Raw genomic sequence first — 17,322 nt, 5'->3', positions numbered from 1 at the left:
ACCCTCAAAAACCTGCTCCGGGCGTGCATTTTTCAAGCCCACCCAAGCGCTTCGAGCGTGAACGGGGGATAATAAAAGGCACGAGTTGGCATAAAAACGGACCCCTAATGATCGAGATGTAGTGCTCTCCAGTTTATCAAATATTTCAGTTTCACTTCTCATTCACAAATCAGCGGCAAGATCCCCGGCATTATCCCGCGTGAACGCATCCCGAGAACACAGGCGGCAACAAAAGCAGGGTCCTAAATGGAAACAAAGAGGCTGTGAGTGGAACGCAGATGGAAACCAACAACAGCGGCGTTGAGAAAGATGGAAGAAAAAGGAGTGGCTAAAAAGACAGAAAGAGGCTTTTAGATCACAGCTTAGAGTAATGCCGTGTTTTGTCTCCCAGCCACAGGGGCCGATTTACGTCTGCTTGAGTCGAGAGGCTGGAGATGCATTTAACACAGCTGTAAGTGGTGACACAGATACGATGAGACAGACAGTGAGGAATGGAGTAAAGGGGGCACTCTGCAGAAAGATGAGGCGAACTGCATGTGCCATCTAAAATTTGTACTTCCCTGCGAAATCAAGAGCATATAACAGGGGCTGCCTACACGGGGTCTGGCGTCCATCTACAGCCTATGGACAGATTTACATACGTGTTACTATATACGCCTATATGGATAAGTGCTCTGGGTCTGCTTAGGTCATGCTGAATGCGTGCATGTGATGCGCACACGTTGTGCGTGTGTCTATGCGCATGGCGAACACCCAGCGCCGTGCATGAAATATTAAAAGGTGAAGATGGAGATGTCCGCGCTCTAGGATTGGCTGGGGATACGTCATAATCCTCAGCAGGGCTATGAGCTGTGGTAATAGTTGTCTGGCCCACCCACTCATTACTTCCATGTTCACCACCCCATCCCCACCCCCCGCCACCATCACCCTTGTTTTCCCACTGAGCAAATGACCTTCATGCCTGAAACGATTTCTCCTCCTGATTGCAGCAGGGGAGTATTCTCTAGATGTACAGCAAGGACCAAACAGCTTCAAGTTGTTGCCGCTCACCAATTCTGATTTCAGAGGATTTCATAGCTGAGTGGACACTGATGTCCTCGTGTCAGCTATAATGGGACCACTTTCCTTTCATGCAAATTGATCTGAGAAAGCAGAGCTAAGAGGCTGCCAGCACAGACGGAGAGAGAGAAATCTATAAACTATTCTCTGAGCTTTTCTTTCAAAGAACAAAAAGTTATCACACGCGTGCACAAATTTACAACTTACCACAATTATGAAGGTTACAGGTCCGATGAAGCTCCAGATGAAATGGTTGTCGACTCTTAACCAGCACCTATAGGGTGTAAAAGGTGGTGTTCAGTTCATTAAATCGTCTCTTTGTGAAAACAAAGTTGCTTCTCATTGATCGGAGCCCAGCAGAGCCGGCTGCATGATAGGCCGCAGCAACAGAATAGAAACTCCTTTGACCGCAAAGAAGAAAACCCGACCTTAAGGGAGTGCTGGCCTCGTGCCATGAGAAGCTGCAGTGTAAAAGCCAGTGGTTACTGGACTCATGACTTCACAGTCTGCAAATGTCTACAAATGTGGGATATCTGTGTGTATGTACAGTACAGTAAACATTGTAATGTAGACAGTTTAAGAATGAATTGCACCTCAGCCCACGTTTATCACCGGGAAACAGAATGGAAAATAGAGTCTGAAAAAGGCGGTTTACTTAAATTCCATAAATTAGAGAGGACTCGCCGTTTTACAAATCATAAAGCTTGCTGCTTGGATGAAGACCAGCAGAGGAGTGCATAAACTTTTAACTGACATGGGCGGCAATTATCCACATCCACAAGACTAAAAACCCAGCGAGCGAGTGCAGCTAGCCAGCACATTCATTAATGCAGCTACTTTGCTCACAGCCTCTTCTTTTAGCAATGACAGGCTGTAAATTTGCCAAGGGGCCAGAGGTGGACTACTCTTTGTGATATTACTATCATTAGCACATACAGTACATGCTGTGTGGGTGTGTCGCAGTGGGGAGAAGGGAGGACTAAAGCTTGTGATATTTATCCCGGGAAGAAGAGCCTCTGCAAAGATCCCACACTTACGCCCGCTGAGTGCCGTAGCTTCTGTAGTCAATGGCCGCTGAGATGCCCACCACCACGGCTGGGATGAGGTACCCAGACATGTAGTAATACTTCCTGCGTGAAAACTCGCTCTCAAACACCTCGACCAGCATGAGGTACAGCTGCACGCCCTCCAAACACATCCACACGAACGCGGCCAGGAAGCAGAAGTGGAGAACTCCAGCGATGATGGAGCAGACCAGCTGATGAGAAAATACAAGCAGACGTTACACGCAGAGGTAAAAGGACAGTGAAAGAGCTTATTTTACTAAACCCTGCGCCTTGGATGAACACGCTTCCCTCCCTGCTGCTTTGGAAAGGTTTATTCATGCGGTCAGCTTTCTGCTGTCTGGGCTGAGAGGAATTCAGAGTGTCATAACACCAATCAAAGCAACCATAATAAATGTGTAATTCTATGCTACAAAACAACACTCCTGACCCGGATGACCTTACCCTGCGAAACCTGTGGAACCCCCTGATGGTGACCTTACCTTGTGCTTTTGCCAGCACTTTCCACACACCCTCCATGTTTTTATCATTATTTTTCTATACTGAAAATAAAAGTCAAAAGATAAATAAATAGAAAGATTTTTTTTCCCTTTTTCATTATTACCAAAAATGACTTGTCTATAGTATTTAACACAAATCTGTATGTTTTTGCTTTAGAACGGTGGTTAGTTTAAGTTAGTCTAGTTATTTATTTTTATTAAGACAGGACTAGATGTTTGCAGATGTATGCTAGCAGATTTCTGCATCTTTTAGCTGAAAATGTTTGTTTTTTAGTCCACAGCTTTGTTGTTGTCATTTGTGGGATCAGAAATGTGCCTTAGTAAGACCAAATACATGCTGCACACTCCTAGAAAAGCTTAATAACACTTTCACTGGGAGTCATTGGACACCAAACCAGAGCTAAAAGCATAGCAATGATTGATAATTATTACCTTTATCTTTTAGATGGATGTTAACTGATGCAAAGATTAAGCTTTTTAACATGTTTTGAGATACACATTTCTGTCAAAGTTTGAAATTAAGAAGCTACATATTCAGTGAGTAAAGATGTATTTTAGTCTTTTTATATAAAAAAATATCTAGCAACAAATCAGCTTCATAAATATCAGAATCAGATGTTTGGAGGTACTTTCATTTTTCTATTGATCAAATAGTTCAAACACTCATTTTTCACACTTTATTAGAATTTAAAAATCTGCATCTTCCTCCTATAAATGTAACAGATTCCACAGATCTCAAAGTAGCAAGGTTTCTCGCATGATGTCACGTGCACATTTCTGAAGAGTGTAACATGTGTGGTTGCTGGCTGTCAGGTGAAATCGATCACAAAGAGGATGCTGCACCAAAAATCTCCTTGTGTTAGCTGAGGTATGACTGAGGCAAACGTTCTCCATTTCAAGTTCGTGTCGAGCTTCTTCCAAGTCTCACTGCTGCTCAGCTTTTAGTTAATGAGTGTTTGCAGACAAGTTGGCATCTCCCATGAAAACTACAGGCAACCGCAGCAATGTGAGACCAGAGCAAACACAGACCAGGAAGGAAACATAACTTTTTCCCCCCCAAGCAACCAGTTTCTTTATTCCCCTTTTAAGCTAGTAAACAAAACAGAAATCTTTTACATAAATTTAAATACTTCTGAGATAGGTGAGTGTGAGAGAGAGAGATTAAGCTGTACCTGACTGTGGACCTGATTCAGTGTAAATCTGCAGGCCAACTGCAGCTAGCCAAGTCAAACTGCTCCTCACTCATGAAAGCAGATTTTTCAACTGCAAACTTGGTTTAAATTGAATATTCTGGAGGAATCTTACAGCAGACTAAATTTTTACATCCTCTTAAAATGATATGAAGAGTTATGTTCCAAAACCCAAACCGTAAAATTATAAAATGGTTAAATAATTCCTAAACAAAGCCTTTTATTTACTTTAAAGCTTCTATATTTATATTTTGGAGTTTAAGCCCTTTAACCTCTTGTGTTAGTTTTGCTCTCAACGCAAAGGAAGGCAAAGTTTCAACAACCAGTTTCCTCACAGCCGGGGGCAGGTCATTAACCAGCCTCCAGGCCTGTGTAACTGGATCTTTAGCAACCGACTTTCCCAGTGACTGTCAGCAGCGTCCATTAACCACTCGCCAAAAAGTTGCGAATACACATTTTTGCCTCACGCTCAGTGTTTCCCAGATGGCCCCGGACTGTTCTCTAGGCCGGTGAAACTGGGGGACACTGTCAACATGATTGTCACACGCCCAAAGTGTTGCAAAAGTTAACATCCCATTGTTAGCAGTTACATGTTTGCAAAACCTCAGCAAAAACATAAATAATTTCAGACATCTGTGATTAAATTACAGGAAGAATATTTGATTTCAAATAAATACAGTGGGGCAAAAAAGTATTTAGTCAGCCACCGATTGTGCAAGTTCCCACACTTAAAATGATGACAGAGGTCAGTAATTTGCACCAGAGGTACACTTCAACTGTGAGAGACAGAATGTGAAAAAAAAATCCATGAATCCACATGGTAGGATTTGTAAAGAATTTATTCGTAAATCAGGGTGGAAAATAAGTATTTGGTCACCTCAAACAAGGAAAATCTCTGGCTCTCACAGACCTGTAACGTCTTCTGTAAGAAGCTTTTCTGTCCCCCACTCGTTACCTGTATGAATGGCACCTGTTTGAACTCATCATCTGTATCAAAGACACCTGTCCACAGCCTCAAACAGTCAGACTCCAAACTCCGCCATGGCCAAGACCAAAGAGCTTTCGAAGGACACCAGGAAAAGTATTGTAGACCTGCACCAGACTGGGAAGAGTGAATCTACAATAGGCAAGCAGCTTGGTGTGAAAAAATCAACTGTGGGAGCAATCATCAGAAAATGGAAGACATACAAGACCACTGATAATCTCCCTCGAGCTGGGGCTCCACGCAAGATCTCATCCCGTGGGGTCAAAATGATCATGAGAACGGTGAGCAAAGATCCCAGAACCACACGGGGGGACCTGGTGAATGACCTGCAGAGAGCTGGGACCAAAGTAACAAAGGTCACCATCAGTAACACACTACAACGGCAGGGAATCAAATCCCGCAGTGCCAGACGTGTTCCGCTGCTGAAGCCAGTGCATGTCCAGGCCCGTCTGAAGTTTGCCAGAGAGCACGTGGATGATACAGCAGAGGATTGGGAGAATGTCATGTGGTCAGATGAAACCAAAGTAGAACTTTTTGGTATAAACTCAACTCGTCGTGTTTGGAGGAAGAAGAATACTGAGTTGCATCCCAAGAACACCATACCTACTGTGAAGCATGGGGGTGGAAACATCATGCTATGGGGCTGTTTTTCTGCCAAGGGGACAGGACGACTGATCCGTGTTAAGGACAGAATGAATGGGGCCATGTATCGTGAGATTTTGAGCCAAAACCTCCTTCCATCAGTGAGAACTTTGAAGATGAAACGAGGCTGGGTCTTCCAACATGACAATGATCCAAAACACACCGCCCGGGCAACAAAGGAGTGGCTCCGTAAGAAGCATTTGAAAGTCCTGGAGTGGCCTAGCCAGTCTCCAGACCTCAACCCCATAGAAAATCTGTGGCGGGAGTTGAAAGTCCGTGTTGCTCGGCGACAGCCCCAAAACATCACTGCTCTCGAGAAGATCTGCATGGAGGACTGGGCCAAAATACCAGCTACTGTGTGTGCAAACCTGGTAAAGACCTATAGTAAACGTTTGACCTCTGTTATTGCCAACAAAGGTTATGTTACAAAGTATTGAGTTGTATTTTTGTTATTGACCAAATACTTATTTTCCACCCTGATTTACGAATAAATTCTTTACAAATCCTACCATGTGGATTCATGGATTTTTTTTTCACATTCTGTCTCTCACAGTTGAAGTGTACCTCTGGTGCAAATTACTGACCTCTGTCATCATTTTAGGTGGGGGAACTTGCACAATCGGTGGCTGACTAAATACTTTTTTGCCCCACTGTACGTTGCTGCCATAAAACTCCTGCTTTTAATATCTGCATTAAATTCTACCACTGGCAGACTCCTAATAGAAATATGATATTTTAATCTAATGTGGATTTTTTTTTTGGTTTGCCACTTCAAAGGAAAACTGAAGGGAAAATTCAGGCGTACAAAAGGTTAATTACAGCAGATGAGACTATTAATCAGTAGTGTGAAATTAAAACCTTCTGCAGAGTCACTTCCACGGTACCTTTGGTTCTGTCATGTTGATGCCCACAAGAAAGAGAAGCTCGCCGATGAACAGGTTGAGGCACAGGTTTTTGTGAATGGTGTTGCGGTCACTCTGCAGACCTCTGAAGAAGCAGAAAGTGAAGAGGCTGATGGCCAGGCAGACCAGAGACACAGCAATGCCCATCCTGGTGATGACGGTGAGGAGAACCTCGTGCACGCTCCCGTCCCTCTGCAGACAAATAGAGAAAGCACGGACTGACTTTAAACTTTGCACCTCTCATTATAATGGGCAGCGTTTGAGCACGTAATGAGTGAAGCTGTGCTGGCCTAATGGGGACACACACGCACCCTGTATGTTGTCACTGAATCGAAATCTCTGGAGTGTTTAATCCTCGCTTATTACTGGGAAAGTCGCATCACCTTGCTGATATTAATGATTAGAGCCTCCACAACATGTTTTGGTGTTCATATGACAACTTGACTGATTAAAACTCATGAAGTTTCACGAGAAAGTGTTGCAGAAAGTGACATCAACAGAAAAATGCCGCAAAAAGAGCTGTGAACATGTGGCATCCGAGTTCTCGCTTTGCGGTTGAATCACGCTGCGTTTCAGGAGGTCCAAAACTGAGCGTATTTCAAGACGGCCACCTGGCAAAAGTGAAAATAGCAGACACGACCATAAAAAAATATCACTCAAGGACATGGTGGCCTCAAAGTGAGCCAATTCCTCCTGTGATATTTGTAATTTTGAGGGCAGGAGTTACAGTTGAGGTGATGTGTAGGGGATTGGTGGGGCTAAGCCTAGCCTCAGGGCTCTGGTTTCAAGCTGTGGTTAAGGTTGAGGTTAAGACAGATGACAGGCATAGAGTTCATGAGTTGGGACGTATTATTAGACGAACCACAAACTTATCCTCTACATTTATTACTGGCTAGGTCCTCGCTGCACATGCTATTTATCATGTAATTGGATTGTAATTGCATTTCGCGACCAAATGGGTCCAACACCACTTCAAGAGGGGTGGAGACACAAGTTAAAGCTGAAGTTATGTTGTTTCCCATAATTCTCTGAGACATATGCACAGAGGGATATTAGACATGGATCACAGGTAGAACATAATTACTTCTGATAATGGTATGGCACTTCCTGACACAAACTCGCACTTTTAAAGCGACAGCCCTGCTGCCTTTTCTCCACTTCTCCCTTTCTTCCCTGCCCTTACCTTCTCCTCCAGCTATAATCTAATTATCTCCACTGAAATGCCATTCTTGTTCTTGCCGCGTGTGCACAAATCTTTAAGTGAGACGGAAGAACGAGTAATTGAGACTGAAAAATAGCTTGAGCGAGCCACAAGGCGAGGGCCACTTACCACATTTCCCCGATGAGCCATGAGGATGGCAAAGTTGGTCAAGTGACTGCACGAGCAAGTGGTGTGGCTCTTATTGGTTTCCAGCAGTTTACAACCCTGAGTGGACCAGTATCCCATCATGCTCCTCTCTGAGTAATTCCAGAAGGAACAGTTGGGATTGTAATAATGTTCTTTCTGCAAAACACAAAAGCAGAGAGGGGGAAAAAATTAAACATTTATGAATATGCGCAGTTAAAGCACGTCAGTCATGTGTTTACTTCTCCTTTTTTTCGATTTTAAAAAAACGTACTCAATTATTTGTGAAGGAGAAAGATCAAAATGGTGCTAATCATCACTAACGGCACACGGTTTCTCCTTTACTGTAAAAGGTATTGCAGTCTATCCTGTTTTTTGACAGCCTGGCTCTATAGTGTGGTCAGGGTAAATCTCAGAGGGAGGCTTACATCCAGGTGCTCCAGTGTGAAGATCACGGGGTCTGCCACAAACACACGGCTCGACTCCTTTGTAATAGAGGCTGACAGGATGTGGGAGTTGACAGTGAGAGAGAGGTTGTGTTTGTTCAGGTCTCCCATTCCCCGCAATGTGGCATTTTCTGTGCTGAGGAACTGACCCAGGTGCTTGTAGAGTACAAATACCAGCTTGGCTACACCTATAGCAAACAATAAGAAGTACAGCATTAGACATAATTTACAGTTATCTACCAAACAGTAATAATTCACTCCCCCAAAATAACACGGCTCACTGCATTTTATATAAAATATATAGATTGTTAAAACTGGTGCCTCTGCCAATGAACACACAGGATGTCGAGCCAGTTAGACAGATGAGGTGCACAACTCATCTGTCTGACTGCTGCAAAGCGCACTATGCTTTACTCATTACAGTGATAATTAAGATTAATTTTAAAATATGAAACATCTGATCCATGTTCTTCATGTTTTGCATGTTTTTAAAACTATTTTTAATGGCAACCTTAAGACTCTTCATTGCAAAATGATGTGCTTTCGCTGCGTTGCTCCAGCAACATCATAATTAATGTCCATTGTTGCCACTAACCGACCATGTCACTGGGAAAAGATAAAAAAGATTAAAAGCCAGGTGCACATGGGAGACATTTGCCTTTGTGGCTTTTTGACCAAAACCATGATCTTTATCTAGACCAGGTAGTTTGGTTCAGCCTAACAATACTCCAACTGAAAGCCTCAACATTAACGCAAACATCAAACAAAGACTAAAACTAATGAGCAGTGAGTTATGGTTATGCGTACAAGCGTCCCAATCTCCTGGGTGAAAGTCCTCTATTTAGTATTCCACCTCACCAGAAACTTCTGAAACATTTTGAGCAGAAGTTCTGTTTTCTGCAAAAGTGATCGTTACACTTTTTCCCCCCTTCCTCGAAATATCAAAATGTTAAGATTAGATCACTAATCTCAGATCTACGTGTGTTTGTTTGTTCACAAACTCCTCCTAAGATCATCAGGAACATCTTAGGCCCCTGTAAGTCTTTTACGTAGTCACTGGTTCTTATCTATATCAGATATTATGATGTTATCATGCTTCCAAGCAACCACCGAGCAACAGGTTTTTTTAAGCCTTTATGCATCGTTAAAACCTTATGAAAGCAACCGATAGTTTTCATTTCAGGACAATAACATCCCATTTATGTCCACAAAACCTGAATTATACATGAATATATAGCTAAAATGCCCAGTGTTTAAGCTTTTAGCATGTGACTGGACAGCGGAAGTAAGACAGAGAAACTGGCAGAAAGACACACAGTAAAAACCCTTGGGGCAGATTTGAACCCAGGCCTCTGCATGAGCCTTGCAGCACACAAGTCAACCGCTCAACCCAGTAAGCTAAACCAGCAGTCCTAGATAACACATATAATAAAAAAAAACAAAAAAAACAAAAAAACTTTGAGAACAAACAGGTCAAGCAATACTTCAGCATAGACATGCACAAACACATGAAACCTAAACAACGGTTGTTTTTGTTGACCCATATCCAAGGAGCATTGCCTTTTAGCATCGCTAATTCGTTCCAGGATTTATGCTAAGCTAAGCTAATAACCTCCTGATTATATTACCCCATACAGTGCAGTGTATGAGACTCATATTGTAACTCCCGGCAAAAAATAAATAAATCAATGAGCATATTTCACAAATGTCTTACTAATCCGATTCAAAATGCCTTAGCACGTAAAATCACTTTAAGGCATTATCCCAACTTAATTACCCAAATGAAAACAACTATGTGAATTAGGACATGGTTATGAACTACCATCGAACCATCTGATCAGCTAGGTGTTTCTTCTGCAGTGACGTTCTCTCACCGTTTTTGCTGTTGACTTTCACCGTGTTGGAAGACAGCTGAAGAGTCATTCCGCTCTTGCTCGTCTGTGGAAATCTGAAGTCTTGCACCTGCCCGTCGGTGCTTAGCACACACACCTCCAACACTGAGAGATGGCCGAGGTAAAAGGGAAAGCGACAGAGAGATTGAGAGAGGGGGAGATGTATTACTCATAGGCAACATTTGAGAAGCATTACATGGTGTTTAATAGAACTCTATCGCTCAGGCCCAGTGGGGTATGTGTAAAGACTCGAGGTTCATTGTACCAGTAACAGAATCCAGTCTCATTGGCAAAACCCCGTCGAGTGTCATTTACTTAAAAAACCATGTCACTAAGCTGTTGGCTGGCATTGTGAAAGCCTTGGAGGCAGGAGCGGAAGAAAAAATAACAACAAGGGCAACGATAGAAGATGAGCAAATTCAAGCACGCAGCCTACTGCGGCATGAATGTCAAATATTCATAGGATCAAAAATATCATTGAGCTTTTACTTTACTTTTTCTTTCCCCTGTGGGTTCAGATAACTCTGAGCCTCGACGAGCAAATCTCTGAAAATCCTCCAAATTCCTGCAGCCCCTCTCTCTGGTATGCCAGCTGCCGGGTGGTGCTCCCTTTGATGTGTGAAATTATTAAAGGGTCAGGAGGACACACGTATCAGCACACTCCCTCCCATCAGAAACGGCCTCACTTCCTCAGATAGGTGGCTTCTGACAGACGGAGATGAGGAATTGTTCTCTAGCTGCTCCCCCCACCACCACTACCACCCGCCATCTACCTTTTAGCTCCCTTTCTCCCTTTTTTCCCTCGCCCTGCCCTTGATACTCGCCCGGAGATGCCATTTGAGCTTCGAGGAAACTGCTAATTAGAATCAACAATCATTTTCGGCTTTTTTCGACTCTTTTAAGAGAGGTCAGGTAGGCTGTTCTCTGAGGTTTCGTCATATTTAGTTATGTTTTTTTCATTATCTATATTGTGCAGATAAGCAAGCACTTGACAAGCTCATAAAAACTGTCTGAATGCGGTGATTAAATGGCTAATGTGAAACATATTACACAATGTGTTAATCAGTGCTTTTGGTAAAGACAGAGCAACTAGTCCTTATCAGTTTGGCTAACTACTTATTAATGGGAAAGGCTTAGAGGGAACAGATAGAGTGCCATGTGAATGGAGCAGTGCCATTCAATTGGTTTCTTTGTTTCCCCCCCAAGAGGTCTGGACAGTTCATCTGGCAGCACCCATTCAGTGAGGTGACTTTACAATGCGAGAAAAAGATTAAAAATCAATGAGGTATAAGACAAAAAGGGTAAGTGGAGGACCATAACCATAGAAACAAAGAGATACGAGTAGAAATATGACAGTTCACTGCACACAGCTGACTTATATGAATGAGATCATGTTGATAATAAAGTGCCTGCCTTTGAGGGCAAATTAGCTTTTTTTTCTCCCCACTTTTTTTGAGTCAAATCTTTTCTTATGACGTCAGTGAAACGAGATGAGATGTGGCTATTTTCAAAATGACGCTCTTCTTAAAGAATAGCTGCCTGAATGTGAGACAATTTTTACCGCTGTGTTTAAAACTATCTCCCTGAGACTGAAAAAAAAGAAAGAAAAGAAAAGCCATCAACATCACAGACTGTGAATGATGGATGTGCACATGTGGTTTTCTCAGTTACTGGAGAGGAACTTACGGATATTCTCTGCGGGAACTTTCACGATGGCGGGCTCAATGAGGTTTTCCGCGAGGACAAACGCCCCTTCCTCCAGGGTATCCAGCAGCATCGTGGCGGCGTGCGTTTGTTCCGTGGAATTCATGTCTTTCCAGGATTTTAGAGCTTCTGGCCTCAAGAGGTTGTCAACAGTGTCCACAATCGCCTGTATCCATGGAGACAAGACAAATTTGTCAGCTTGCACTCCCTCCACCCCCAAATCATAACTTGAGTTTAATGACAAAGAGCAGGGACTGGAAAACAAATAATAATAATAATTATTTAAAAAAAAAAGATCACAAAAGCAAAATCATTCCAACTGAAGACATGAAGGTCAGAGAAAGCCATGGGTAGCTAAAATAATAATGACGATGGAATATTTAGTGTGTATTATTTAATATTCTGTTTAAAAAGAATAAAGCTAATCTGGGGAAGTCTCTCGTGGGCCAGAGTCTTTATTGAATGATAATGCAAACATCCTTGAGGGTAAAAAGAAATACAAACCAAATGTTTTGGGATTTTGTTCCCCCTTCATTGAATGCTGCATTTGCCCTTCCTGCTTTAAGCAGCTATTTTTCAAAAAACAAACCAAAAAAAAGAAGAAGAAAGCAATCGTATCCATGGACAATACTCTTATTTCCATAACAGGATCTGACCATAATGACTTGGATACAATTTTCCTTGAGGAAAGAGGGCATTATCGTGAAATCCGTGTTCGGCGTAGTAGTGCAAGTGAAAACAGCAGAGAGAGGGGAGGGTGGTGGGATTTCTGCTTGTTTTAAATGGCAATCCTTTCATTTCCTGCTTTCTGATAAGCAGTATGCGAGCAAAACATTCCACAAAACCTACACAAGTATCATATGTTGATAAAACAAGAGTTTCCTTTGACCCTGGCAGGGTGAGTTCATGACTCCTGGCTGGCACAATTAAGAAACAACATCATTAACTTTCTTAACCCCCCTCGAAAAAAAGACAGACATTTGTACACAGATCTAGACGAGCCCTGGGTGTGATAAATCAGAGTGACAATTTAACCATAGGTGCCATTACCCACAGCAAGACCCACCACAATAACGGTAATTAATCAAAACAAGCCCTTGCTCACTGTACCAATTAGTCACAGCTGTGATTATCCAAAACACTAATTGACCAAGGACAGGATTATCCATTTGCTCGGAATAACAAGAAAGGGAATGAACCAAAGTCTGCACCAATATATGATTAACCGCAACGTTTTAACCACCGAGCTGATGTTAACCGCAGCAGTGATGGCTGCATCCAGACAGAGTGCTCAGCATGTCTTTATATCTTGGGTCCAAGCACAAAAAATCAATCTCTGTGGCCCTAACCTTGCAGGCAACTGTGACTATGACAGGAGTTAAGTGTGTGTGTGGTGTCTGTGTGTGTGTGTGTGTGTGTGTGTGTGTGAGTGAGTGAGAGAGAGAGAGTGAGCAAGAGAGAGAGAAGTGGCGATTATGGGGTTGGAGCCATTACAACCAGACAGACACTAAATGGTCTTCTCCTGCCCCCTGGTAAGCCATCCTCAAAGGACCCATGAAATCCAAAAGAAGGGGGGAAAAAGTCTGTCTCCAATTTGTGTAGCACAGAAAGAATCTGTCTTCTGATTTAATTCATGCCTGGGTGGTGGTCAATTTACAAATCACAAGAGTGCAACCACCAGGGGAGCCCCTGTGGCTGCCCATATCAGCTGCTCTGACTTAAACAGCAATGGACGATGATCAGTGACACTGAAAAATAAAATAACAGCCACATTAGCTTTAAGCTAATTGCTAATGCCGGGATGCCAATGTGCTCAATATGGCAATGTTAGGTTCTGGATATTTAGGAGTTAGTTGTAGGTTCCTCATCTTTCATTAGCATGAGGCTTCTGCACAGAGCTCAGACTTTGGTTTTAAGATATTTAATGAAAAACCAGAAACATAACTTATAACAGTGCAGCCGGTTCAATGCCCCAGGGCCCAGAAGGTAGAGGGGACCAGTCAACATCACTATCAAGTAGTCCCCCCCCCGGCTTTACACAGCATGCACATATTCACTGTGTTTAGATAAAGGTGGACAGATGTTGCAATATATTGCTTTTATTTCCTGCCCTTCTCTCTTGTCATTTGTGGAAAATGCTTGCAAACCTCCTGACGTCAACTGTGAAACAATTTGTTTGGCAGAGAGTTTCTTACAGAGTAGTTTGTCAGCACAGCCCAGGGGACGACATGGTGGTAAGGGCCCAAAGAAAAATCTGTACGGGGCCAAACATGGTCAGAAGTGTCTGTGACACAATTATGGAAAAAAACAAAATGCTTCGAAATCCAGCATTTATACAGCATGTTGCTCAATTAAATAGTAAATTCTTGCATAAAAGGCTTTTCTACTCTACAATGCCTCATTCGCCCATTAACACAAGCACTTTTTTCTACACTCAGGTGCTTTCTATCTAACGTTCTCACATATTTATACTTCAATGAATGCAACAACTTGAGGTTCAGTATCTTGGCTGAGGATACTTTGGCATGCAGACAGGAGATTGGAGCAACCAGGGATAAAACCACAAAGTTTCTGTTTAGATGACCCTCTCTACCTCCAGAGCTACAGCCCTGCGTTATCCCAAGTCCAATCTCTGTACATTTTCTAAGGTACAGACTTGATGATTTCTCAATATCTCTGTTCTCTATACCTGCAAAATACATCTGCTGAGAACAAAAATGATCCTCCTTGTATTCAGAAGTTTTCTTCAGCAGCAATGTTCAGTGTTTCAGTCACAGGATCTCCTACTAACCAATTCCAGGTACCTCTGAACTCAGATTTCTGGAATTGGGACGACTTAGCGCATTCCAGAAAAAGTGAAAACTAAAACAACAACAACAACAACAACAACAACAACAACAGGTGATTCAAGTACCACTAGCAACACAATATAACACTTTTTTTATGCTTAAAAACACCGCTGCAGCAGATTCATGGACAGAGCCTGGTCTGCAACTGGCTTGTTCGTTCAGTAAGTCATAAATACACAACAGTGGCAGTGCTGATTAAAGGTTTTACTACTGTTTATGTTCACTGCCGCCATTTTGGATTGTTAACTCTGGGAGGCTGGGGCTGCTTTAACTTTTGGAGGAGGATATTCGAGTATATGGGGAGAACAGACCATAATAATGCATACTTTCAAGCTGCTAAATCTAAACCAAATACGGGCAGGAGGTGTATGGGAGGAACTGCATAAGGAGAGGCCCATCTTTACAAACCATTGTACTTCCAGCAAAGCTAGAGTCTGGGATACAACCACTGGGCACCATGAATATTTGTGTCAATCCACCACTGACACAAAATCTAAACACCATGCAGTGCATCTTCTCCCATGTGTCTACATCACGGCCTTGTCTTCCAGCAGACCCAAGCCCGGGAAAATAAACAGTACTGCACTCCACTAAGTAAAATGTCTGGTGGACAGCCTGCAAAGATCAGACTGGAACACAAACATATTTAATGGGGTTGGAAATTAATCCCACAGATAAATCAAAAAGGGGCCAAGAGGTTTTTTTTGTTTTTTGTTTTTAATTTTATTATTCTTATTATTTGCAATGGCGACAGTAGAATTTGTACAATATAAGCAAGTGAAAATTGAGCACATTGCCACTTTGATCACACTTCTGCCTGACAGGGAGGTGCAATTACAACCGTGGGAAGGCAATTATTCACACGACGTGTAAAGAGCCGACAACAGAAGAGATGGAGGGAGGCAAAAAAAAGAGTGGCGGAGGCAGAGGAGGAGGAGAAAGTTTAAAAGAAAAAACGAAGGGAAGATTTACGAGTGAAGAAGAATATGGATGGCGGCATCCTCAGCTGGACAGAATGACAGGGCAGCAGACAGCCGAATCTGAGGAAGTGGCCGCATTTTGTACAAACACATCAGCAGGCACACGCTGTAACAAAATAATCAAAGACATAAAGACAGACAGTGCGGCATGCTGCAAGTCAGACGTTAGGGATCGGGGTGAAAAAGGAATGCAGAAAGCCTGGCAGTTATACCTTCATGTACGCTCTGCATGTCTTCTCCCTTTTTTGAAGCTTTTCCGCACAACCAGACGATCAAGTGCAAGAAACGGATTGAAGAAAGAGGAGGTAAGAAAACAGGAAGCATTAAATCATGCCACTTACCATCAATTACAGAGTTAATGAAAAGAAGAAAAGGCACAGGTCTATTAACTATAACCCAAAGAGTAATAAGTGCTTTTCAGGGGAGCTGTGTTTGAATACTAAGTATAAATTTGGATCAAGTCAAAGTGAGGGGAGAGAGACGAGAAACGCAAAGCAGCAGTGAGGAAAAAACGCTGAGACCAGATTCTGAAGCTTCCCCATTAGTGATGCTTTAAAATACATTCGGAAGACAAACAATGTGGGATGAGGTCATTTGTATTTCTTGTCATGGAGAAAATAATACAGCGCTAGCTCTCTTTAAAACCCCTTTGTTAGGCTCTTGGCTTTAAATAAGTTGGTGTCTCTTCCTAATTGAGTCAAACCAGAGAAACTCACATATCGTTGCATCAGAATTTGGAAACAAAGAGATAAAAATGTTCCTTGTGTCCAAATTACAACCATACTTAAAGGAAAAAAAAAAAAGCACACACAGGAAACCAGAAATGGTTCTTCAACGCAGTCCAGATTGCGCCCGTGGACGCCGGCATTTACTTGTTTATTTGGAGGAAAGGGCTGCGTGAAGCTGAAAGCACCGCGTTCTGTTTTTGTTGGGGGGTGTTCTCAGTTCAGCTTTCTTGAATGCAAATCATGTATGCAATACATTTCTTCTAAACATTTTCAAACCCATGTGTGTAGGCTCGGATGTTCAGGCTTCTTCTTTTTTTTTTCTTCTTTTACTGGCACCCATTGGTGTCTATTTATTCCAGTATGGCATGGAAATCATTTGGCAGACAGGTTTCAGTCTGCCTTCTGCATTAACCTGATTTCTTTAATCATAAGAAAGCCAGATTCTATAAATCAGGGCAAGGAATTTAAAAAAGATCTTGATTTTGAGTTTTCTTGGTCTTGCAAATACATGTGTGCATGGCTGAAGTGCTCAGACGGGGGGAAACTGTTGGTGGAGAAGCGCAACGAGATCAAAGGAAGGATAACTAAATTATTATATTCACAATTCCAAGCAGGCTGTTTAAAGAGTGACTTTAAAATCAGGCACGGTAGTAGTATTTCTCTGTCAGATTCACCCCTGGTGTGCTCGAGAGTGAAAGTGTGTTTCATTGCAGCTGCAGAACTGCAGGTACAAACAACAGCTCTGTGACAGGATGTCACAATTTTCAAGTAGTTTTAAGTTGAATGTTGTTGTTGTTGTTGCCTTTGAATTGTTCCAATCACCGCAACAATATTGGCATTGCAGTAAGAAACCTGTTAGCTCTTATCTTCAAATAATAGCGGTGCAGCTGTCTGAACACATGGGCGCAAACAATGGGCGTCATTTTTGGTTGTTTTGGGGTTTTTTTTGTTCAAAATCACTTTGTTTACACAGCAACTGCTCCAAAGTCTGAATAACAATGTAATTTTTCAAAACTGTCACTCAAATCGCCACGGG

At 42.4% G+C, this 17,322-nt stretch overlaps 1 protein-coding gene across 2 annotated transcripts in view; it reads right to left on the bottom strand.

Annotated features, from left to right (window-relative positions):
- adgrl2b.1 (adhesion G protein-coupled receptor L2b, tandem duplicate 1) overlaps positions 1 to 17,322 on the bottom strand; it is a 71,360-nt gene that overhangs the window by 14,840 nt on the left and 39,198 nt on the right. For both annotated transcript variants that reach the window (XM_085378818.1, XM_085378817.1), the window contains 8 exons: positions 15,771 to 15,809; positions 11,712 to 11,895; positions 10,008 to 10,130; positions 8,116 to 8,321; positions 7,673 to 7,846; positions 6,325 to 6,534; positions 2,097 to 2,317; positions 1,267 to 1,333 (listed from right to left, as the gene is read on the bottom strand). In XM_085378818.1, coding sequence (XP_085234944.1) covers positions 1,267 to 1,333; positions 2,097 to 2,317; positions 6,325 to 6,534; positions 7,673 to 7,846; positions 8,116 to 8,321; positions 10,008 to 10,130; positions 11,712 to 11,895; positions 15,771 to 15,809 — 1,224 coding nt within the window. The remainder of the gene's footprint in view (positions 1 to 1,266; positions 1,334 to 2,096; positions 2,318 to 6,324; positions 6,535 to 7,672; positions 7,847 to 8,115; positions 8,322 to 10,007; positions 10,131 to 11,711; positions 11,896 to 15,770; positions 15,810 to 17,322) is intronic.

This window comes from Diplotaxodon limnothrissa, linkage group LG18 (assembly GCF_057381915.1).
Source record: "Diplotaxodon limnothrissa isolate DT_005_m linkage group LG18, D_limnothrissa_male_GT1.1, whole genome shotgun sequence".
NCBI classification, from domain to species: Eukaryota; Metazoa; Chordata; class Actinopteri; order Cichliformes; family Cichlidae; genus Diplotaxodon; species Diplotaxodon limnothrissa.
Note: the sequence above shows the minus strand (reverse complement) of the source record. Positions and strands in the feature narration are given on the sequence as shown.